General features: G+C 40.9%; 1 protein-coding gene across 1 annotated transcript in view; it reads right to left on the bottom strand.

Moving 5' to 3' along the window:
• Window positions 1-11,343: 11,343 nt before the first annotated feature.
• The window catches only part of LOC122562044 (E3 ubiquitin/ISG15 ligase TRIM25-like), a 42,342-nt gene continuing 28,471 nt past the window's right edge, over window positions 11,344-25,214 (bottom strand). Inside the window, exons 7-12 of the mRNA XM_043714494.2 lie at window positions 24,600-24,701; window positions 23,352-23,462; window positions 20,708-20,799; window positions 19,221-19,308; window positions 15,563-15,693; window positions 11,344-12,997 (exon numbers count right to left, since the gene is read on the bottom strand). Coding sequence (XP_043570429.2) covers window positions 12,899-12,997; window positions 15,563-15,693; window positions 19,221-19,308; window positions 20,708-20,799; window positions 23,352-23,462; window positions 24,600-24,701 — 623 coding nt within the window. The 3' untranslated portion in view covers window positions 11,344-12,898. The remainder of the gene's footprint in view (window positions 12,998-15,562; window positions 15,694-19,220; window positions 19,309-20,707; window positions 20,800-23,351; window positions 23,463-24,599; window positions 24,702-25,214) is intronic.

The following is a 25,214-nucleotide window of genomic DNA, read 5'->3' as shown; positions in this document are numbered from 1 at the left end:
ATAAATGATATTGGTGGATAAATTTCCGAATGAGCAAGCCCAAACAGAGGAGAAAAGAAAGACCTACTGTTACAAATCTGAACCAGGGAAAAACAACAGATCTGCAAATGCTAATGGAAAAGGCATGTTAACATTCACAATGGATCTAAACTTCTCCATCAGCAGTCTCTTGTGATCAAAAATGATGTGTTTCCACTCTACTTCAGTGGGATTTCTCACGGGTGATAAATCCAATCCATGCTCTGGCACCGTTACCTGTGGAGCAGATAATGCTCAAATGGTCAATGATAGGAGGTTCGTGGAGTCTGGTGTGCTTCTTAGGATACCTGAACTTCCTCTGTGTTCCGTACAGACTTGTGGTCAATACCCCATCCGAGTGATCCTTTTATTGGTCAAGCAAAATCTCATGACTCAACAGGGATGTGTGGTCTCTTCAGGGCTGCTTTAAGGACACTGGTGTCTTCCTTGGACTCTCCTGCTGTAAGCTAATTCCAGATGGAGCAGACACTTCAGGAATCCAGCATCCCTGCACAACAGCAACATATTCCACCAAGTGCAGCTGGATTCAAGGGATTAGCACCTTGCTGCTGAATATATTGAATGGGGAGAGGACACTACTGTCAGATCAGCTCTCTTTACAATGAATTAGAAAGATTTTGCCAAGCAATGGTGGTGGCATTTCTCTGGTACTTTAAGGACCCTGCTATATGGGATTCTGAAGCAACGGCATCACAGTAAACATTATCTAAAAAGTGATCTATCTATATGGAGCATTTTAATGTGTGATAACCATGCTGCAGCTGAAATGTATTAGACTGTATAATTATAACATCAGAAGATCATTCAGCCCACTGTGCCAAAGACATTCCCAGCTCTGTAACTGGCACTAAATACTTTAACCTAAATCCTTCAATTTCCAGCAGCTGTTATGATGGTGGGGCATGGGAAGACATCACTTCTGTAAGGGAATGAAAATCAGTAACAGTGATGTTCCACAAAACATGACTTTCTATCCAGCTGGGTCTGTAGAGAAAACACAGCTTCTATCGGCTGCGCCAGCATGAGTCTGGTCATAGTGCCACTCCCCACGTTCAGGAATTGATCTTATCAGAACCATCGCCAGGGTTGGAATGAATCACCGAGCTTTGATGGGGGCAGGGGGATTGAGCTCTGTGACCATGGGACTCTGAGAAGAACTGATAGAGGGGTTGGGAGTGATCTGTGAATGGGTGAGAGTGGCACTGTGATCTGATCATCCATCTGCAATTCCACTTTCCAGCCTGTCCAAATACCTCAGATTCCCTTACAAATTAAAAACACACTTAAATATACTTCACCACCCAGCCTCCACAGCTCTTGGCATAAGAAATTCCACAGATTCACCACTTTGAGAGAAGAAATCCTTCCTCATCTGTGTCTTCAATGAGGGACCCCTTATTCTGAGATTATACTCTCCGGTCCTAAACTGCACAAGGGGAAACAACTTCCCCAGTCAAGCCCCCTATGAATCTTGTACATTTCAAGAAGGTCTCCTCTCATTCTTCTAAATTCTAGACAGTCCCTCCAAACCTAGGATCAATCTTTTGAATCTTCTCTGGACTGCCTTCAATGCCAATATAACTTTCCCTCATTACAAAGGCCTTGCTAATTCCATTTGAAATGATCTCACTGCGCTGGAGTTTCTGAGTTGGTTGGCAGTGCTGCCACAGGGTGACAGTAGAACCCTGATAAGTGGCCTGACTCGAGGGCCAATGGCATTGCATCCTGGCAGTGGTTAGCATTACAGCTGGACCCTGCTGAAGCAGCAGGAGCAAGGAGAGGACATGAGCATGCAGAGTCATCTTCGAAGATAAGACTGACTTCTACTTTCGCCAGGCCCCAGAGATTGGTCAAGGGTGAGCCTTATAGCAGCCAATCCATAGCCAGGAAGGTAGCCATTGCACCTGGGACCTTTTGATGGCATATGGAACAGCCATCAAAGACAGTCCCTACCAGGATCCCATTAGGAATGGTAGGGTTTATTTGGAAGTTTCTGACTGCAAGTCACCACTGCAAGGGTTGGTCAAATGCCACAGGAGTGGACAAGTTGGCCAATAATTGGGCAATTAATATATACAATTAGCTATCCTATGGTGGGCATTGGTTTCCCATGCTAATATGATGGGAATTCAAAGTATCTCCTCCTGGCATCTTCCAAAGCATTTTGCCAACCCTCAAGCTTCAGGCCAGGATTTCCTTGCAGCTGTTTGGGCCAGCAATTATTGCTTGTCCCTAATTGGCCTTCAGGAGGTGATAGTAAGCTGGTTTCTTGAGTCGCTGAAGTCCTTGGGCTATATAGGGACACCATAGTGCTGTTAGGAAGGGAATTTGAGGATTGTAACCTAATAACAGTGAAAGAACGATGATATAGTTGCAAGGATGGTGTGCGGCTTGGAGGGGAACTCGGAGGTAGCGGCGTTCCCATATATCTGTTGCCCTTGTTCTTCTAGGTAACAGAAGAATGGGTTGTGAAGGTGAACATCTACAGCATATCTTAAACAATGTAGCCTGATGCACCGTACCCTGGTAATGAAGGAAGTGAATGTTTAAAGATGGTAAAGAGTGTGCTATTCACATGGGCTATTTGTCCTGAATGATGTCAACATTTCCAATGTTCACGTTGTGCTTATCCAGTTAAGTGAACAATATTCCACTCCTGAATTTTGCCTTGCAGATAATAGTCAGACTTTGGGGTGTCAGGGGGTGAAATTATTCACTGCAGAATTCCCAAAACCCAACTTGCCCTTATAGCCTCCAGAATACAGATATTGGGGGATTCTGTGATGATGATGCTATTGAGTGTCAAGGGAACAATGATCTTCGCTTAGGAACAAATTACTGCAGATACTGAAATCTGTACTGAAAAATAAAAAATGCTGAAAATTACAGCAGGTCAGACAGTATCCATGGAGAGAGCAAGCTAGACTCTAAATGTTAGCAATGATCTTCTCTGGGCACAACTCAGGAGTGGAATATTGTTCACTTACCTGAATAAGCATAACTCCAATGATGACCTTCTCATTGCTTGGTATTTACACGGCATTAATGATACTTGCCATTAATCAGCCTAAGATCGAATGCTATTCCCCTGGATATTTCAGGAGGACATGGACTTCAAATTGAGCTGACTGGATCCCATCTCCAATCAGCTGATGAAATACAAATCGATAAAGTTCAGAGACTTAACTGTCTCTTTTGGTTAAGCGTTTATGTTTTCCAAACTTTCCCTGTGCAAAAGCAAATTCTCTCAAATTTCCATTCATTTTTCAGTAGCAAAAATATTCAACAAGCTGAAATTGCTCATAGCAAGCTTCTATTTTGGTTTCACCATCTCTTGTAAAGTAGATCCAGAGGAAGGTAAGAGGGTGGGTGTGGGTGGAGTAGACCAGCTTCTCAATTTCCAGTGCCCGCAAGTGCCACAAAACATATAACTGGAAAAATTCTGGGAGGAATACACAAGAGCGAGAAATGGATGTAATAATTTCAGCCAATTGATAACTTCAGTGTGTAAAACAAAAAGCAGAGTTTGTGCCAAACAAGGCAAATCACAAATTGTTGCCATTGATATCCATTATCTCACAAAGGCATTTAAAACTGGGAAAGAACTGATCAGTGATGTACGTCATGCTTTTGACATAAAACTGAAACTTTGGGCTATTGTGCTGAGTGGTAATGTTCCTAGGTCCTCAGCTAAGAGGCCCGGGTTCAAGTCCGACCTCCTCCAAAAGTATGTAATAACATCCCTGGACAGGTCGATTAGGAAAATATCTAAAACTAAAATTGTAGGGCCCAAAATGAGAATAAAACAGCAAAGTATCACTCCTGCAGTAGTAAATTATTCCTAGTTTTTTTTTCTCTCCTCAGATTTGTACATTACTGACAAAGACAACACTTTCTGTCCATTCTTAATTGTGCTAAGAGTCAATTACATTGCTGTAGATCATGTGTCAGCCAAACCTGGCAGATTTCCTTCATTAAGCAAAAGCAGATGACGTTTTGCAACAATTAATGTTATTTGTCATCAATAGCCACCATGACTGAGACTAGCTTTCAACTGCATATTTACTGCTTGAATTTAAACTCCAACAGTTTCCACGGGACTTGATCCCTAAATATCAGGCTGGCCTTCAGGATTCCTAATCCAGCAATATTATAACTGCACCTCCATCTCTCGCTCAATCCTTCCTTACTTCTCTTTCTATAACTGATTTGACCCTAATTTACCTCCTTTGCCCTCGGTCTTTCACCGTTTAGCTAACTGATTAGGAAACTGGCTGCTGGGTGTGACATTCATAAGATGCTAGGATATTAATTCATACTTCAAACAAATAATGAAAGATGCAAAAGATGTGGGGAAAAAAATCCAACTCATAGTGCTGTTCATTCCAGCAACTTGTGGGCCAATGAAAAATAGATTATATTCTAATTAATCGACTCCATGTGATGAGACCAAGATTCAGAAATCTCTCCCACACCTGCAGTGACATTTTAACTTCTTCATTTATGAGCACTGGGTTCTGCTAACAACTGCAGAAAAGAGAAAATGGTACTGGTCCCAGTAATCGGCAAGAAAGCTCCTGGAGTTAGGGAAAACAAAATCTAATTGAGAAATGAGGTAATCGTGTTCAGACTCTCAAATAAACCCTTGTCTTGGAGTAGATTTTTAATGATGGAAAAGGGAATATAAGAGATGGAAGGGTGTGTACAATCCAGAATCCTTGCACTCAGGCCCAACACGGAATAAGCAGTTTGAAGCAATTAAAAATATTCAATTTTGTTACTTTTGGAAACATCTAACATTGTTTATTACCATTTAAAAATATCTGACTCTCTCTACATTTTCTGTTAATTTATAAAATTTCCTTTAAATATCTCCAAAAGAATGTAATACAATCTAATTAATGTTTTAACTCAGAAGACAAGTAACTTTGGGCTTTGTTTGAGTCTTTATGGTAGAAACAACCTGGAAAGTCAGTGCTGTGGGTTTCACTCACAACACTGACACACTCTGCCGTGTACCAATGTACAGACTAATACCATTAGATTCGACAAAAGGGAATTTGTTTTTTTTAATATTTAGTTTAAAACAAAATATATTGAACAATATGCAATTGAAACTTGAAGAGCACTGATGTCTGATTAAATATAAATAATGGACTTGGTGCAAGCGTCTTACCAAATTGAAGACTATAAACCAACATTTTCTGCTTAGTCTGTCTGCTCGGACAATGACTTATACCATGGGTGGCTGTGACATGTGTTAGTAATATCCCGAATAAATCATTCCAGGGAGTGGTTTATAGTCACCAAGCTGCTAATAATACTGAGATTCCACCATCTATAACCGGTCAGGTTTTTATCAATTGGTTCATCAATTCATTTTGATTATCTTTTAAGGGTATGACAGAAGAACATAAGGAATACAAGCAGGAGAAGGCCAAAACACTAGAGTCTGCTCCACTGTTCAATAAGATCTTAGCTGCACATCAATGACAGTGTGGAAAAAGTGAAACTACCTCCATACCATCTCCCTTAGTAACCAAAAATCCACAATGTATGCATTAATTGCACATCCATACAACTTCTGAATAATGTTTCAAAGATTCATAACCCTCTGCCTGAAAGAATTTGTCACCTGAGTCCATATCTTGAAGTTGTTAATTCCCTGGTTCCATACTCCAACAGGGAAAACAACCTTTCAACATGCTTCCTGCCAACATCTTTAAGAATCTTGTATATTTCAGTAAGATCATCTTTCATTCTTCTAAACTACATGGAATCTAGGCTTAATCTGCACATTCTCTTAATTGTAGGACAACCCTTTCCACTCAAGACCTTCTTTGCACACTGAGGCGAGACCACCAAACTGCATATTGTACTCCAAGTGTAGTCTCACCAAAGCAAGACTTCCTTACTCTTATGCTCCACTCTTTGCTAGGAAGGCAAACATACCATTGCCTTTCTAACTGCTTGTTATGTTAGCTTACCTGAGATTCATGAACAAGGATCCCCAATTCCTTCTGCATTAAAACTTGTTTCACACCTTTTTAAAATAAAATCCACTTTCCATTCTTCTGGTTAAAGTGGATTAATTTCACATGCACCGTTCATGAACAAGTTCTAACACATAGCACCTATGACAAAAATGGCTTCCAAAGGAACTTGAAGGCAGGCATAGTGCTGGTGGACCACCTCCCAACCTCCACCCCACCAGCTGCTGAATTTACAATGTGGCACAATGGTGGCTCCTAAAGCTCTCCACAGTGATTTCAATCTGGGTCAAGGCAGTCATTGAAACATCTCTTTGCAGCAGTTGATCTAGAGTCCCGTTTGGGTAAGAGCGAAGTATACAGAGCAGAGTGGCCCACGGCCTACCACAGGGCTCAGTGCTAGCTCCAGCTATTGTATACAAATGGCCTGTCAACAACCAGGTGTCACAAGCTACTCCATGCTGGTGACTTCTGTTGTATGAACCAAGCTTCCTCCTTCCAAACCATGGTCCAGGCCTTTATGAACATGTTAAGAGCAGACAGACTACTGCAGGTCATGGCATCTCACACTGAATTCCCCCAAAATCAAATCCAGTGTATTCCACTCCCAGAAAGCCAAAACCTTATTGTATATCTACATGGATGGTCAGACTCCAACCCAACATACTTGGGAGTGACTCGAGACAGGACTTTGTCCTCCCAGGAACATCTGAGGAAAGCAGTAACAGCAATGATCAAAACCAGAAGTGACCCATTAACCAAATCTCATTGGGATGCTGCTACCAAAACCCTCCAGTCCTCAGCATTTGCCTATCACTCTATTCCTGATGAAGGGCTTTTGCCAGAAACGTCGATTTTCCCGTTCCTAGGATACTGCCTGAACTGCTGTGCTTTTCCAGCACCACTCTAATCTAGAATCTGGTTTCCAGCATCTGCAGTCCTTGCTATTACCTATCACACTCCACAGCAGAGGACGGTGCACCTGCCAGCAAGGGTCATCTCACACACACGTCTTGTTGGCACTGAATGCAACAATGTGGACCCTCCAGTCAATCCACCTCCCCTGGCTCCATGCCCTCACAACCATCACCCCCCTACACATCAGAGTGGCAGAAAACCACAAGCTGGCTGAAACCATCCATGCTGCACATCACTTACCAACTCCACGGTGACCTGTTCAACCCACCTTCCATCTTAGTGCCCCATTTGGAGCAAACTTCCTGTTGCTCAAGGAATGGGAAAAAAAAGGAAATCATTAACAAGGTCCTCTTAACAAATCCTATCTGTCAGATTGCAGTTTTGAACTGACATGGTGAGAATGAACCTTAGGAAATAGGTTCAGGATAAGCCAAGGCCCCGGGCAGAAACCTTCACCGGTTGTACAAATCCCTTATACAATTGCGGGGAGACACAAGCAACGCTGAACATTACCAAGGAATGTGTCCTTTAAGTGGTGGGCAAATTACCTTAAACTAAGCAAACAAGACGGCTTCAAGGATTTGTATTCAAAAAATAAATACATTTTCCACACTCCACCATTTCCCCCCAACGCAACACACACACACACACAATACTCAGGTGAATAAAGAGCACAAAATTAAGCTTTTGATTATGGAAGAAACATCTATATTAAAACATGTATTAAAGGAGCCAATACCAAGGAGGCACACTATTTAAGGTTAAGGAAAAGAAAGGAGACTGAATGTTCCAGGGAGTTCGAGACAGAAAGTTATATATTCAGTCAGAGACATTTAAAATTAGAATTGCTAGGAAACGTAGATGCTTCATTATTCTTTTCCTAGAAGCCTGCTATTGGTGGGAACATGGGAACAGGAGTAGGCCACTCAGCCTGTCGATACTGGTCTGGCATTCCACACGATCATGGCTAATCAAACACTTCAAAGCCTTTTACTCATACTATCTCCATAAGGTTAAAAATCACAACACCAGGTTATAGTCCAACAGGTTTATTTGGAAGCACTAGCTTTCGGATCGCTCCTCCTTCATCAGGTGGTTGCCTGATGAACATGAAGGAGCAGCACTCCGAAAGCTAGCACTTCCAAATAAGCCTGTTGGACTACAACCTGGGGTTGTGTGATTTTTAAACTTTGTCCACCACAGTCCAACACCGGCACCTTCACATCATAACTCCAATTCCAAAGATTCATCACCATCTGACAAGAAAAATCCCTCAAATCTGTCCTCAATGACAAGCCTTTCCTTTTAAACATGTACCCACCCTCACACCCCGGTTCGGGATTCCCCAACCTGGGAAACATCCTACCTGCATCTACCCTGTCTATGCCTTTAAGTAGGTTTCAATGGGATCACCTCTCATTCATTGCAACCTGATACATGAGTGCACGCTCGCCTCAACTGGACAAAATGCATAAGTCAATTTCAAATAAACTACAATAAGTCCTCACAAAGTTGCGGATGATTACCTGAACATCATGAACCTTGGTTTCCAATAGGAATCAATGTTACAGTCAGAGTTAGGTTCCTGTGACAATTTCTCCTTGCAAAGATGCAATGTGCTAATCAAAAATCTGTATTTGTAGCAGAAATAAATTGCTAAACATAAAATAACAGTTTACTCGTTAATATTTCAACTCTCCTTTACACAGGGAACAAACAATCTGGGTGACTATGCTGCGGAACACCTTCACTCTGTCTATTAAAATTGGAATGACCTTCCAGATGTGTGGCCATTTCAAGCAAGCCACATCGCTCTCATGCTAACATTTTTATCCAGGATCTACTGCAATGTTCCATCACAGGCTCGAGGAACATGGCCTTTTTTTTTACTTGGGCATTTTACAGCCTAGAGACCTCAACACTCAATTCCACAGCTTCACAGCCTGGCATCATGACATCTAACCTCCATTGTGTCTTGGATTCCCCCTTCCCAGCCCTACAGGCCTCTCTTGTTTGTATCTTGTATACTTGCTTTCAGCCAAAAGGACCCAGTTTCACCTTTTCACAGCTTAATTTACAAATGTTTTACATCTCTATTTCACTCTCAAACCTATTGGAAGGCTTTGTCTTTTGCATCAGGCCTCTACACCATCTGTTGCCCCTATACTGCTTCTGCCTAAAAAAAAAAATCAAAACCTCCATTTTCCAACTTCTTGCAGATCTGAAGTCATACCCAAGGACAAAATCTTAACTCTGTTTCTCTCCCGAGATGCTGCCAGACCTGCTGTTTCTCAAGTGTTTTCTATGATTGTTATTTCAGGTCGTTGCTTGGCAGAAAACAGTTTTCAGGTATTAAGTAGAAATTGTGTACCAATAAATGTAAAACCATAGAAATGCAATTTAATCTGAATGACAGAAATTGTAAATACAGACCATGTAAAAATTGCATTCACTCGGTGAAGTTTTCAATTGACCTGGATCCACCTGGTGGGAGATGTAGGTCCATACGGACACAACTAACTGCATGTTGTTTGAGGGGCTGTGCTGGAGGGTTGTTGAATATGGACTGAGGGCAGGGGTAGAGACAGTAGGAAGGCTCTGGGGACTAAGAGTGGGAGCAAAAGCATGGGGTAAACATCTTGAAAGCAGATAGATCATAGAAAGTGTAGTGCTTTGACCTAGAAAAAAGCTATTACAGATCCACCTGGATGTCATGTTCACGTTTACTGTATTTAATTTTGTGATTATAATCAGTGCTGATACCAACCAAACACACAAGAATTGAAAACTACATACAGGTTGCTCTGCAAAGCCTCTTTTCTAGGTCGAAGGGCTAAAGTTACAGATTTATTTCCTTAGAGAAAATAAACAAACAGTAGAAGGAAGTGGAAGTCAGAGCTGGGAGCACGAACTGAATGTGAATAAAACTTGTTATACACCACTACATAGATCCAAAATAAAATATACCAGACCATATCAAGCTGTATAAGATGGTTAAGTGAGTAAATTCTCAAAGCAAAGATCAACAGAAGACTCTGGTTCAGGGCTGGGACAGTCAAAATGTAGGGAACATATAGAAGTCTTCACAGAAAGGGTAATGAACAGCTACAATAAATTATTAGAAAGTGTTGTTTAGATCAGGTCACCGAGAGACATGTGGATGCAGTACTATTCTGGTATTTTGTAAGAAGGGCTTTTTCACATTGAAAAGTATTTGGAAGCCAAATTAGCAATAGAGAAACCAAGGATCACTTCTGAAAGCACAGCAGTTTTGGCTAAGTATTACAGTGACATAAACACCAGAAGTAGCAGCGTGTGTCCTGTGATAAGACTTCATTGTGTAGCGACACTTATTCAACAGGAAAAACATCAAAACATTAACAAACCAACTATTTTGAGCTACCTTTCTCATCTTTTCTTAATTTATTCTTTTATGTACCAAGCAGCACTTGAGTGACATGCACCCAGATGCTATAGAACTTAATATACCTCACCTTTCAACTTTATATTCTTCCTGATGAAGCAAGTCATGCGCCAAAGCCAGATGGAGGTGTTCCTGTGTTGTGACAGTCAATTTATACATTGTCTAAGCCTGCAGTTCAGCACCATGAGTCAAACAACATTTGATGGCATTACTAATGTGAAAATGCCTATTGACAACAACCTGAGGATCATTATGGATCAGAAGCCTAATTAGACCAGCTTTGCAAGGTTTATAGCTCAGGTTGAGGTTTAGGGTGTAGGTTTGCTTGCTGAGCTGTAGGTTTGAAATCCAGACGTTTCATTACCTGGCTAGGTAACATCATCAGTGGCGACCTCCAAGTGAAGCGAAGCTGTTGTCTCCTGCTTTCTATTTATATGTTTATCCTGGATGGGGTACCTGGGGTTTGTGGTGATGTCATTTCCTGTTCATTTTCTGAGGGGTTGATAGATGGTATCTAGATCTATGTGTTTGTTTATGGCATTGTGGTTGGAGTGCCAGGCCTCTAGGAAATGTCTGGATATCAGCGAGCAAACCTACACCCTTGACCAGCTATATAAATAAAGTTGCAAGAGTAGGTTAGAATCAGAATCTGTGGTGAATGGTTCATCTCATGGCCAACAACTCCCAAAAAAAACCCTTTCACAAGGCATAATAGAATCGTGATGGAATACTCTCCACTTGCCTGGATGATGCAACAACCCAAAAATCTCAACACTCTTCAGATCAAACCAGTACTCAGATTAGGGCAATATTCACCAATGTAACCATCCAATCCCTCCATCACTGGAGTACTGCGGCTACAGTAGGCACCATCTACAGAATGGGCATAAATGTAGGCTTTGCCAGGTATGGCCCATACCCTGAGACTGCAAAATGTTTTATTTGAATCAATCACAGCCCACGAGGATGAACTCACATACAAATACATATTTTATTTAAAAATAAATCACACTTCATATAAACACAAAGAGGCAGCATTGGGTACAAATATATGACTGACAATAAAACACACACCTTGCGAAAAATATTTCCGTGCCTCTGCTATCATTGAGTACAGCTGCTGAGGTCTCCATTTAGCAGAAAAATTGGGTCAAGTATTCAGAATAATTCATTAGCATGTCACAAACACCAGTACAAAGCATTCACATCATGCTCTGGGCATCTTTGTTTAACAAACTGTAATCATAAACATTTAGTGTTTGATAGGCCCAGCATCCCAACAATTGGTCAAACAAATAATCAAGGGACACTGCCCTGCTTACATTCTGGGAAAATTCAGCCCGAGTACCTCAGAACCATGGAGCTCAGTTCAATTCAATGACACAATTATATGGGTTTTTCATCAGTTTGTTAACCAAAAAAGTAGTAAATCAAAACATCCGCAGCAATCAGACTGGAGGCTGACAACTGTGTAACTGATGGACGCAAGTTCTAAATGGAATGACTTTGCAATAAAGGAAACCTGGAAAGGAACAAAGTTGCTCTGACTTATACTGGCACTGAATATTCTGGGCATTTCCCATCCCTGAGACTCTGCAGCTTTTATCTGAGTCAGAGGTAATCAAACATGTCTAGCCAAATTGGCTATTACAATTTTTTTTTTTAAAAAGACAGGGAGGGAGGGAACCTGCTGCCCCTCTTTCTGTTGTGAGAAAATAGCTGCATATTTGCAAGTCTGCCCGCCATCCTTAATTGGATGGCATGGCCAAATTCTAGCTACTAATTGGCCAAATTCATGGAAAATCACTTCCATCAATGTTCTCTCTAAGCTGTGCAGCTACACATGCCATCAACATGCTTGGAAACCTTCCAACGACTCAGACAAAGATTTATGACTCCAAATACTAAAATGTATTTCAAAGTATAAAACAATCTTAAAACTGTACTTACAAAATGTGCTGTGTACTGAGGAATGATGGTGCCACAGCCAAAAGGTCAAAGTAAAAAAAAAACTGATTCTACTTATGGCTTTCAAAAAAAATATATACATCTATTAAAAATTCCCATTTTTAAAGGTGAATTAGTCAAAATGAAGAATTTCCGTACTGGGGAATGTACAAGTTTTCATTTCATCACATCCAGTACCAGCACTTTCAGTTTTAATGCAGGGTTAGACTCGGTGTTTTTTGTGCTTCAACAGTGTATCTTAACTCCGGTCTCAAACATCTCCCAGTATATCATGATAGTTCCATCCTTAGTTATACACCTGGCCTCTCCAAGTGAGATTGAGAATTCAGCGCTCACCAGTGCTGGACGGTGGGCAGTTTTTGTTTGCTACATATCTGATTAACGTCAACTGGCTTCCAAATTCACCTGCGAGTCATCAGATTTCTACCACCGCAAACTGTGGAAATGCAAGAGTGGTGCGTGAATCCACTTTGCAGCTGAGACCTTGCAGTAAATTAATCACACATCAGTTCCTTGGTGCAAGCTGCAGCACTCTGACTGTAACAGCTGTCCCACCAACTCATTTCTTCTGTTTCGAGGTAGCTGTAGCCAAATTTGCTTTCTGAAGGAAGTCTTTCTGAGCCTGATGTCTCTGCAAAACCACCACAGCTTCATCAACCTAAGACCAGAAAGATGGTAAACTAGACAGGAGAAGAACATGGCCTTAGAGATATTTTAATCCTACCTTTAAATTATTAATCAGATTAAACAGAAGTCTCCACATGACTTAGGCCAATAATGTGAATTCTTAATTTACTTAGCTTCAGTAACAGAGATCATCGTTTCAGTTGACTAACAAGAATTTATCTTTATAAATAACCCACAGGTAGCATGACTGTGATTCCACCATCTAAAAGTGCAATGGCCATGGCATGAATCTGCATAAAACCCTAAAATCTGATGATTTTGGTGTCAAGGTGGTGAATGCAGTTAGGAGGAGTGGGGAACAAGACTTGTATTAATCTATATATAGTCCAATTCCATCAATATAAATTACCAATACCTGGCACTGGACCAAGAGAAATGTTCTGCAACTAAATTTTGGAAAGCAGAGATATTGTCTTTGGTCTCTGCCACAAAATCTGTTGCCCAGCAACTAAGTCTAGAGATGTGCAGGATAGGTGGATTAGCCATACTAAATTGCCCATAGGTGTCCAGGGATGTCTGCTCTAGGAGGCACAGTCATGGGAAAATGCAGGGATGGGGTAGGGGAGAATGGGTATGGGTGGGATGTAGTTCAGAGGGTCGGTGCGGACTCGATGGGCCGAATGGCCTGCATCCACACTGTAAGGATTCTATGATTCTTAGTCCATCTCAATCTCTGGCTAAGATTGAACCAGAGTGCACAGAGCCTCGGTGTCGAATCTGCCGATGGAAGTAGTTTCTGGTCACATATCTGTGCCATGCCCGGAATACACCGGCATCTCAGTCTCTCCTTGCTACTGAAACCTTCATCCATGCCTTTGTTAGCTCTAGACTTGACTATTTCTACCTGCTTCTGGCCTCCCATCATTTACTTTTGATAAAGTCAAGATTATCTGGTTATGAAATAATGCTTTATGTCAAAAAATGATTTAGAAATTTACTGGTTAAAAATTCCTAATTGATATCTTTTTCAATAAAAATGCCAAAGCCGTGTTTTAGTAATTTGAACTCTCAGTCAGAGATGGCTACACATTACACCACTATACTTTTTATGTTGTAAACACTTCAAAAGGAGGAGACTACCTGCCTGAACAGCTACACTAAGAACAGCCGCCTTGAGCGAGAATGAGGAGTCTACTCCTATTCCATCAGCACAGCATTTTGGTGTAGTCAATGAGTTAGAGATAAACTAATATTTACTCAGACAATGAGACTTTGGGGACAGTAGAATGTGCTCAAATTTGACCTCACCACATACATAAGGCAATTGGAATACACTTGCCATGACCTTCGGTGAATCATGGGGCAGTTCTGGCAGATCATATGATTATTAGCTTTCTATGTATTTTAAGGAACTGCTTTATCTATAGAAAAGGACAAGCAACTTAAATCCTGAAATGACTCAAGCTGGTTTGTCTTCCTGTCTCTCTCCAGATTGCACGTGTTGAAACCGGTGTGCTGATTTTGACTGTCCAGGTGACACAGGCAGCAGCGTTTTTTAAAAAAAATTCAACTCAGCAACTGATATATCCAGAACAGATAAATCTTCAGTTTACATCAGAAAACCATCTTGAAACCGAAAAACAGCAGGATCACCATGTGAAGGGCAGAGGGAAGGGGCACAATGGTCATGTCACTGGATTAGTAACCTAGAACTCCAGGCTAATGTTGAGGCGCCATGGGTTTGAATCCCTCCATGGCATATGGTGAAATTTACATTCAATAAAAACAGTCCAACGGTGACCACGTAACTAATGTCGATGGCCTTAAAGTCCCATCTGGGTCACTAATGTTCTTTAGGGAAGGAAATCTGTTGTCCTTACCTGGTCTGGCCTACATGTGACTCAAGATGCAAAGCAGTGTGTGGTGACTCTTGACTGCCCTCTGGGAAATTAGGGATGAGCAATGAGTGTTGGCCTGGCCAGCAACACCCATATCCCATGGGCAATTTTAAAAAAGGCAACAGCAGGACCGCCACCACCTCCACCACGCGGAGGCAGCAAGGGGGACCCCCAACACACACTAACTGGCCTGTGGAATTATTTTCAGTGGTAGATGTAACAAGTCATTTGATTTTAAATTAGAAAAATCAGTGCAGCCATTTGAGTTCAGATAAGCAATGGTAAAAACAAAAAGGAAACCACTAATTTTTGAACTAATCATTTTCCTTCCCATATTCAGTTCACTCATTGATTTACTTTGCTATATCTTAATTCTGAGTAGTATTTTAAAATGTGCAAACCCAATTATTTCATATGACGTCACTTAAGATGTCATGGTGATAAATTAAATATTTAGTCTTTTTTAACACTAGCCCTTTCTTGATTTGTAGATTATTTGCAAAGAACTGAAATCGTACCCACAGGAGGTTCCACCCCTTCCATTCTGATCTATTCCATTTTAAAATCTGTGAGACAATCAGTTCTGATGAGGAGTCACGGGACCAGAAACATTAACTCTGTTTTCTCTCCATAGGTGCTGTCAGACCTACTGAGGATTTTCCAGCAATTCCTGGTTTTATACTCCATTTTAATGTTACCTTTGACCGAAGGGAATCCGAGCACTCCAAATACCGTAGCAGTTCCGCATTATCCAACTCCAGCAGCATTCCAGTGATTTTTCCCGCCATGCAAGGGTGTTGGGTTTTTATCAAGGGGAAAAGACGCTCACCTGAAAATGTATCGGCAGGACAGAGGTAGACCTTAGTAGTATTAATGTAACTATTGCAGCAAAAGGCAAAAATATTTCATGTTTCCGAGCTACATTTTAGAAAATTATTTGATATGAACATGCAAATTAGAAGCAGCGGTCTGTCTCTTGGCCCCTTCAGCCTACACTGCTCTTCCACAGGATCAGGGCTGACCTGACCACTCCACATTCCTGGTTCCTGCAATAACCTTTCAACCCCGTACAACGCTCACTCTAAGCTGTATGGCCACACTCCAAGGTTTCTCCGAGGGTTCTACCCAAGTTGCTTTCAGAAGTCGATGAAAGTTTAGAAGCAGCATTGCCACTTTGCCCATCATGAATCTTGCTACACCTGGCTTTAAAAAAATTCCAGAACACACCCTTTTGGGAAGAGAGCTCCCAAGACTCTTGACTGAGGAGAAAAAGCTATTTTTTATTATATCGCAGTCTTAAATAAGTGGCCCCTTATTTTAAACAAACAGTCACCCAGGATTATAGGTTCTCTCGTAAGAGACGTCCTCTCCACATCTATCTTGTCAAGACCCCTCAGGACCTTAAATGCTTTAAATCGAGTTACCTTACTGTTCTACACTAGGCTTGTCAACCTGTCCTCTCAAACCAGCTTATACATGCTAGGTATTTTAGTTTGGTGAACCTTCTCTGAACTGCTTCTAATGTAGGCATCACATGCAAGGCCAGCATTCATTGCTCATCTCCTAGTGCTGCTGTGAATGTAATAGTGAGCTACCTCCTTGTAGAACTGCACTCTATGTAGTGTAGGTATACCCACACTGTTATTCTGGGAGGAAACACCAGACTTTCATCCAGTGACAGGGAAGGATTGGCAATATAATTCAAAGTCAGGGCGGTGTGTGGCTTCCTGCTCTTATCGTCTAGGTAGCAGAGTTAGTATTGCAGGAATATTAGGCAAAAGTGAGGACTGCAGATGCTGGAGATTAGAGTCAAGAGTGTGGTGCTGGAAAAGCACAGCAGGTCAGGCAGCATCTGAGCAGGAAAATTGACATTTCAGGCAAAAGCCCTTCATCAGGAATATTGTCAGGCACATGGCCTTTGTAGTGACCAGAGACCAGGGACTACAGGTGTCGTGTATATTTCACTAATATTCAGTGAAATATCAAATTCAATGAAGACTGGTATATCTATGATGCTGGGGCCAAGGCAGATTGACCATTCAGTACTTCTGGGTAAAGGTGAATACAAATGCTTCAGTCTTGGTCTTCTGCACTGATGTACTGGCCTCCCCCATCATTGAGGTTGGGGATATTTGTGGAGTCTCCTACTCCAGTTAGTTGTTTAATTGTCCACCAGTATTTACAATTGAATGTGGCAGGGCTGCAGAATTCAGATATGAACTTTTGGTCATGGAATTGCTCAGCTCTGGAGAAGGTAATTTGCAATCCTCCAGACTGTGAGATACAGGGAAGGAGTGGAGGAACTCAGTATTTGGCAAATAGCTTCTAAAAGAAAGTGGAATGCCAACTGCAGGTAGTTTCCTTCTTCACTTTATGCCCTACTCCACAGTTAGCAGCATCCATGGTGCTTTAACCAGGGAGATAATCTCACCAGCACTTTGTCAAATGACACTCCCATGATTACAATTTTCATTTGTTCCATGTGCTTTGTGAGATATTTCACGCAGATGGTGGAACCAAATACACTGAAATGGAAACCCAATGAAAAGTATGGTTTAATTAACAGGCAGGAACAAATTAACTCATTGTGTAAGGGTCTCAGGCTCAAATTTGGTGAACATGGGACGAAGAGTTAACAAGAATCAATCTCCACACCCCTTCACGACATCTGCAATGCTCTAAATCTAGTCCATTTCCAATTTTAATTGCTCCACCGCTTCCAATCTTGCTTGCAGCAGTCAAAGTCCTAGCCTCTGGAACACCTATCTTTACACCTCTCCACTCCTCTGGCACATGTTCCTGCTTTTAGATGTTTCTTAAAATTACTTTGTTGCTCAAACATTTGGTAATTGATTCATAAAGCATGGGAACAGATCCTTCCATCCAACACATCTGCATCAACCAGACATTCCAATCTGACTAGTCCCATTAGTCAGCATTTGGCCCACATCGCTCTATAGCTTTTCTATTCACGTACGCAAGTCACGGGCCGGAGCCCAGATTGGGATCCAGTCCGAGCCCAGGCCAGCCTGGGAGACAGGTGCCACAGGAGCCGAGTGTAGCATGCAGTCCGAGCCCAGACCAGACAGACAGGTCCCGGAGGGGAGTCCTGAGCCGAAGCCTGGAAGGAGGAGAGTCGTGGAAGCAATGAGGCCTCGTGTCCTGAAGCCAGGTGGGCACAGGCTCAGCGAAAAGGACAATAATTTCAGTGCTTTTTAAAGATGTTTTTATTCTTATTCTGGACTGAGTAAGTTGAGCACTTTTTAAAACTTTATATTCCTATGCTAAACATCTTTTTCCACTCTTTCAATTCTGTAAAAAACACTTAGGTACTTAGTTCCTAAGATGGCGTCAAAGCAACAGCTTCACAAACTTTTCACTGCACTCATTCGAGTGACAGTAAAGGCCATTTTATTCTATTCCGACGCCATTTAAATGTTGTAATTGTACCAGACTCCACCAGTTCCTCTGGCAGCTTGTTGCATACACACACCAAACTCTGTATGAGAAAGTTACCCCTCAGGTCCCTTTTAAATCTTTCCCCTCTCATCTTAACCTACACCTTCTAGTTTTGGAGTCCCCTATCCTAGGAAAAAGACCTCATCTATTCATCCTATCCATATCCCTCTTGATTTTATAAACCTTTATAAGGTCACCCCTCAGTCTCCAACACACCAGAAAATATTTCCTCGTGTGATTTTATAATGTCTGTCAAGTGCTTTGGGACATTTCAATGTGTTAAAAGTACTGAATAAATTTAAATTGCTGCTGTTGAATGGATAAACATAACTTTAATGCCATATGTTTTCAAATCCACAAAGGGGAAGTGTTGGGTTTTTCTCCATGGACCAGTGTTAGTTAGATAATATCACCTGATAAATTCCCAATATTTATGTTAATCGATCAAGAATGTTTTGGATAAATTGTAAAATGAAAGCAGAAAAGGGGAAAGAGAATATAGGATAGTAAGGTCAGGTAGATATTATGGAGTCTGCTGTGAGGAAGGCATACAGTATAGTGTTTCCCCGTATCCCTGCCTCTCTACCTCTCTTTCCTCATTTAAGATCATCTTAAAACCTACCTCTTTAACAGAGCTTCATGCTACCTACTTTTATATGCTTGGTGTCAAATTTTGTTTGATATTGCAATTGAGAGGTTCTAATACATTAAAAATACTTCATAAATGCCAGATATTGTTGTAGCACAAGGGGACGTAAACCATGTAGATTGTAAAATGGCTGGGATTACATAGTTTGGGTTTATCCTGTGATGAGTCAATATCATGGACAGCTTCTATTCAACTTCTTCATTTTCACCGAAAGATAACATATTCTGGATTGAGTAAATTTCACTTACCCAACAGCTGCTTCTGTTCCTTGAATGGAAGTGCCGAAAGCATTGCAGCTGTTAGAGGTTCCTGCTCCTTAACACATGTACTAGATTGCTGCAATAAAAAAAAATCAGTAAGAGAATTCATGGAACATTAATCAGGTCATGCAACTGGCCAACCGCACATACGCCATACTGCACAATTCCCTTTATAAAGTTGGCAGTGCATTTTTCTCTGGGTTCTCCAAACCAATGGCACCTTCTGTCAAGCTGTGCAAACAACTTTGAAAATACAGGACAAATGGAACAGTGTATCGCTCAATGCAACCCAACCACCCTTTCTCCACCCATTTTTCAGGGGCTTCACCTTCTTCAAAAACATCTGCAGACCTTTCATTTCCAATGATATGCACATGCACTTTGAGCTGAATGTGGTAAAGCTAACTGAGGATCTCCTACACTGGATATTTAAATTCTTCTGTCTATGTACACTTGCTATCTAAAATGTCCTACTTCTGGTTGTCATATTGTCACCCCTCAATGTCTGCGCTTACCACTCTCCATCCCTGTGCGCATTTCCCATAAACAGGCCTCGTGAACAATACGCTTATCCCTGTGTGGTGCTGGAACATCTCAAACTGTCCTGATTCACTATGTACTTCAACCAACTCTGCTTCGCAAATTTCTATATTATTTATATTTTAAATATAAAAAAGTACGAATTTATCATATAAAAATAACAAAATGAAGTATCAAAATCGGTGATTAAAATACATCTGTGGATTTGGCTCACTAATCGCCTATCCAACAACTCTTCAGACTCCATCTAATCATGCCTCATGCAAAGCCACAGGACACTGACCAGTCATTGAGAAAACAAAAAAAAAAATGGTGCCCTTTTAAATGCTGTCATATTGCCCACGCACTCAAGTCAATTGCCTGGTCTTAAAAATTGTAGGTTGTGGATCGGTATAAAGTAAAATGCCTACTTTTGGATGTAATTCTGTGACTGGGCAACACTTGTTGGATAATTCTGAGCGTGCTAACCAATGACCAATTTAAGATACTCAATCAAGCAAACAACATGGAACTAAATTACTAACATTCATACACAAGGCAGTCATTTTTTGTAATCAAAAGGAATGCCTTTTCAAAATTAGCCAGCAGAATGGGGAGCTTACAGTTTCCCACTGCTTTTTCCATGAAAATGCCTTAACCTGCTAACTAATCAGCACACTTTTCTCCAGCCGTATAAATTCTTGTGATTTTGAATTTGTCCTGACATGTACAAGACAAAAGCTTCAGCATCTGCTTGCAGCAATATTCAAGATTCATCTTAAGTAAAGTTACATCGCAGCATCAGTCACATATGCAAGTATTAAACACTATGAATTGTCCTTGAATGTAGAGTGCTACATGAAGTATTTCATTGAACCAAATGAAATGGAAGGAAACAAATGAAAACTAATCGAAATGCTGAGAAACAAAGGTTATTACAAAGAGGTTGCTTATACCTGGCGTCTAACCCGAGTTGGTTGAGGCAATGCCGGGAAAACAAGAGGAGCTCTGCATGGAGTAATACTGTACTGGCCACTCAGTACCATACCTAAAATACAAGGATTATATTTTTAGGGATAAGAAGTTGCGATACAGAGGAGTTCAAAGATTGGAAAATTTTTCTTCTCATGGATCTTCAGGATGCTTTGAAAAGTTAGCACTGCTTCGAGGTGAGATGGATGAAACACACGCACAACTGTTACTTTCAAAACAGCATTTGTAAACATAGTAAAGTAGGGCACTTCACAGGAGTATAATCAGAAAAGAATTCACATCAATCTGAGGTGTCACAAAGCTGGTCTTTTTCTCAACGATACTGTGCACTTGGGTGTTTTTCAGAGGAATCAAACAGGCCAGGCTCTGAAATGACGGTTTGTTCCAGAGACAAAAGGGTATTGACAGGCCTTTTTGTTCATACATAAACAGATTAGACTTTTTGCCGAAACTTTTATGTTTTTACAAGTCACCTGTAAAAGTCAAGGGGGCTTGGCCAGCTCTTCAGCTGAGCAGCTCAGTTCAGAACTAGTTAGGGAGTTCAGCTGTGGACCTGTGTGGAAACAGGCTGCTAAACTCTCTCTCCTTCTGCCCTTCTAACTTCGACCTGTAAGCCTTGGTTTCATTTATACTGTGTTTAAAGGGGGTTTGTTTACTGGGATTGTTGTGTATATTCAGAACAGCATAATTAAGTCTAGCTTGGATAGACTGAGCTCTATAGAGGTTCTTTATTCGGTTCTGTGTGTTTCATTGTGTAATTTTGTAAATAAAATTTTGTCTGCTTTATAACCTGGTAGTCAACCTCGCTAAGTTACTCCAGGTAACTTTTACTGTACACTTACCGAATCAAATTGCAAAGTTATGGTCTGGGTTGCCTGCTCAAGAATGTTTTGAATGGTGTGGTCTAATCCCTAATTGACATAATCTTAAAACAGGTTACCAAAGCTTGAAAACACAAGTATGTATTAAGGAATGAGTTTAAAAGGAATAGAGAGAGAGAGAGAGAGTGTAAGTAACCAACCATTTGGCACAGAATTACTAATTTAAACAGCACCATTCAGCCCATCCTGCTTGCACTCACTTTTTGAAAAAACAATTCAAACTAGTCCTATTTCCCTGCTCATTTCCCGTTGCTCTGCAAATCCTTTCCTAATAATTAATCCAATTTTTCGGTCTGCACCCATCATCATTCAAGGAGTGCATTCCAGACTATAGCAACCCCATGCATGAAAATATCTCTCAATTGCGTTTTTTTGGCCAATTACTTTAAATTGTATTGTCTGGTTACTGACCCTTTTGCTATTCAAAGTTGATTCTCCTTCACTTAATCAAGCAACTTCCTGCATGATTTTGAACTCCTCTATTAAATGCTCCCTTGTCATATTGAAACATATGAGATTCTGAAGGAACTTGATAGAATAAGTACTGACAGAATGCTTCCTCGTATGAACTAAAGGACGTAGTTTAAACCAAGGCGTTTTTCATTTAATATCGAGATAGGGAGGAATTTCTACTTTCAGAGAATCATAAGTCATTGAGATTGTCACTCCCAGATGTGAGTGCGAGTATGAGTCAATACATGCATTTAAGACTGATTTAGACAGGTTATTGATCAACCAGGGAATGAAAGGTTATGAGAATGTTAGGATAGTGGGTTTAAGGCCACAATGAGATCAGTCAGGATTGTACTGAATAGCAGATCAGGTGGAAAGGGTTGAGTGGCTTACTACTGCTCCTTTTTCTTCCAATCTTATTAACTTCTCATCGCTGGGGAGGAAATCCCAAAGCTTAGGATTGAAACAGCTGAGAGTGTGGTGCTGGAAAAGCACAGCAGGTCAGGCAACATCCAAGGAGCAGGAAATAAAATACCGTTGGCGGCACGGTGGCACAGTGGTTAGCACTGCTGCCTCACAGCGCCAGAGACCCGGGTTCAATTCCCGCCTCAGGCGACTGACTGTGTGGAGTTTGCACGTTCTCCCCGTGTCTGCGTGGGTTTCCTCCGGGTACTCCGGTTTCCTCCCACCATCCAAAAATGTGCAGGGTCAGGTGAATTGGCCATACTAAATTGCCTGTAGTGTTAGGTAAGGGGTAAATGTAGGGGTATGGGTGGGTTTCACTTTGGCGGGTCAGTGTGGACTTGTTGGGCCGAAGGGCCTGTTTCCACACTGTAATCTAATCTAATCTAAATCTAAATCTAAGAAGAAAAAAGAAAAAAAACACATCGATGTTTCAAACAAAAACTCTTCCGATTCTCCTGCCCTCGCTGGGCAACAGAATAGATTTCAAGGCACTCTTTTGGAAAAGGGTGGGGACTCTGTCCTCTTCCCTTCAGCCCTCACCAATAAATGCCCTGCCCTATATATAACCTTCAACCAGCATCACAAAATAAAGTCAATGAATTGGTCATTATTTCAGGGTTGTTTGGCAGATCTTGCTCTGCACAAACTAGTTATGTTTCTGAAATATCAATAGCAATACTCGAGATGCATTCCCTTGGATGTAAAGCACTTTGTTACATCCTGAGGTTGAGAAGAGAGTTAGGTAAATGCAAGACTTTCTTCTTGAATGCTTGTATTACACTCTTCAACAGAATGTTTCCATCCTTACCCCTTTGCTGATTGTCCGGGAATCCCCTAAGACTATGATTATTGGTCGTGGAGGTCGGTGGAGGCCAAGACATGACCCTGTGAGCATCATTCGGCAAAGATTGGAAAGCAGCTAAAAGACAAAAAAAATTAACACGAATGTCACTTTTTGATATTTTAAAATATTTTCTATCAATAACATTTGTGAAAAACATTTAATATGCATTGATTTAGAAAATTTATGTATATTTAATTAAAAATAGGTGCAGAGATAGCTCAACAGCTTGAAAACCCTGCCTCGATATTTCTTTCTCAAAGACTGTTGCTCACATTCCGCTTGAAGCATGTGTAAATCAGAGTGAATGCTGACATACTGGATTTGATGAACTTTGCGTGATTTTTCTGCTATTTGCGCTAAACTCCTTCAAAAACCGCTACTGCTCTTTCACATAACTTCCTCTCCCCACTTTCAAAAGACCAAAGAATGAGATCTTATTATTACACCAGTTCCTGGACAAGATATAAATTTCCACATATTTTAAGCAGAGTGGCACTCAAAATCACACTTCTACTGTTTTGTGGAGGATGTTAAGACAGTGTTTAACTTTATTATATTTCATTTGAAGAATACAATGCATTCACTATATTCGGTTATTGACAACACATAAATGTCAAACACATCAAAAAGTATACCCAAATGTGAAGACAATAGATTTTCTGTCATACCGAATACTTCTCATCAATACTTCAACAGAAATCATATCTCTGCAGTGCTATCATGCAGACAATCCACAAAAGAAGGCAGAGAAACAAACTAGAGTGCAAAGAAGAATGTTTTATTTGGTTTTTAAGCATTTGATATAAAGAAAGCCATTTGGTGTTAGCCATTCAGTGTTTCTCTATCATTGCTGCTTTCACATTACAGGACATCTTATGCTCATCAAGACCAGTTTGAGATTTTCCATTTCTCACACCGGCCATCAAACCATCTGTCTCAGTCAGACTGCCAATTTAGAGCCAAAATGGAAGCTTTGAGCTCATGCCCACTAGGGACTGAGTCGAAAAGGTTGAGACACCTTCACGTAGATTTTTGGGACTGAATAAGCCTCTCTGTTCATCAAACTAGGATGGATTTGGACCCAGTACCCAGTGGTGAAAGGCTCATATTCTGCTGAGCGCGCAACCCACTCTCCTGCCATTTTTACTGTAATCTGGATGCTGAATTACATGCACATAAACGGCTAATATTAATAACTGCAGAGCTACTTACCATTTATCTGAGGAGTTACCATCGCCCAGAGGCCTGGGGATGGGATTATAGGTTGCTGATGGGTGACATGCGGAGTAGGATTTGACACAGGCTGGAAATCAGCTGAAAAAGTAAAAGAAAAATTCTCCTCAAAAATCAAAAAAAAAGTTCAATTTTTTAAAAAGTCATGAAACAAAGTTTAAAATCTAATAGGTGCATGGGATACTTATACCTGTATAAATGGATGGAATTCATACTTAACTTGAGGCCAACAGCACTCACTCTGATGATGAGACAAATCTGGCACCAAGTTCTCACAAACACACATTGGAGATGAAAGTGTACAAATCTCGAACCTGTTGTCAGATGTACTTCACTCATTCACACGGTGAGTTGCTGCAATCCTCTTTAATAAACTCAGTATTGAAACAGACACCTGCAGAATCAGCATATGCACCTATGAATTCCTCACTAAATACACCAGAATAAATTAGGGATGGGGCTTTCAGGAGTATGAGTGTTTTTAAATGATGGGATAAAAGTTAATTACTGCATCTAACATCTCTGACCTCATCAAAAAAAAGTAATATTTTCTTTAAATGCTCATTTGCAACGTTGCAAATAAGAAGTGAAAAT

The sequence above is a fragment of the Chiloscyllium plagiosum genome, unplaced genomic scaffold (assembly GCF_037043375.1).
Source record: "Chiloscyllium plagiosum isolate Xiang-an unplaced genomic scaffold, Cpla_swu_hap1 HiC_scaffold_25, whole genome shotgun sequence".
NCBI lineage: Eukaryota > Metazoa > Chordata > Chondrichthyes > Orectolobiformes > Hemiscylliidae > Chiloscyllium > Chiloscyllium plagiosum.
Note: the sequence above shows the minus strand (reverse complement) of the source record. Positions and strands in the feature narration are given on the sequence as shown.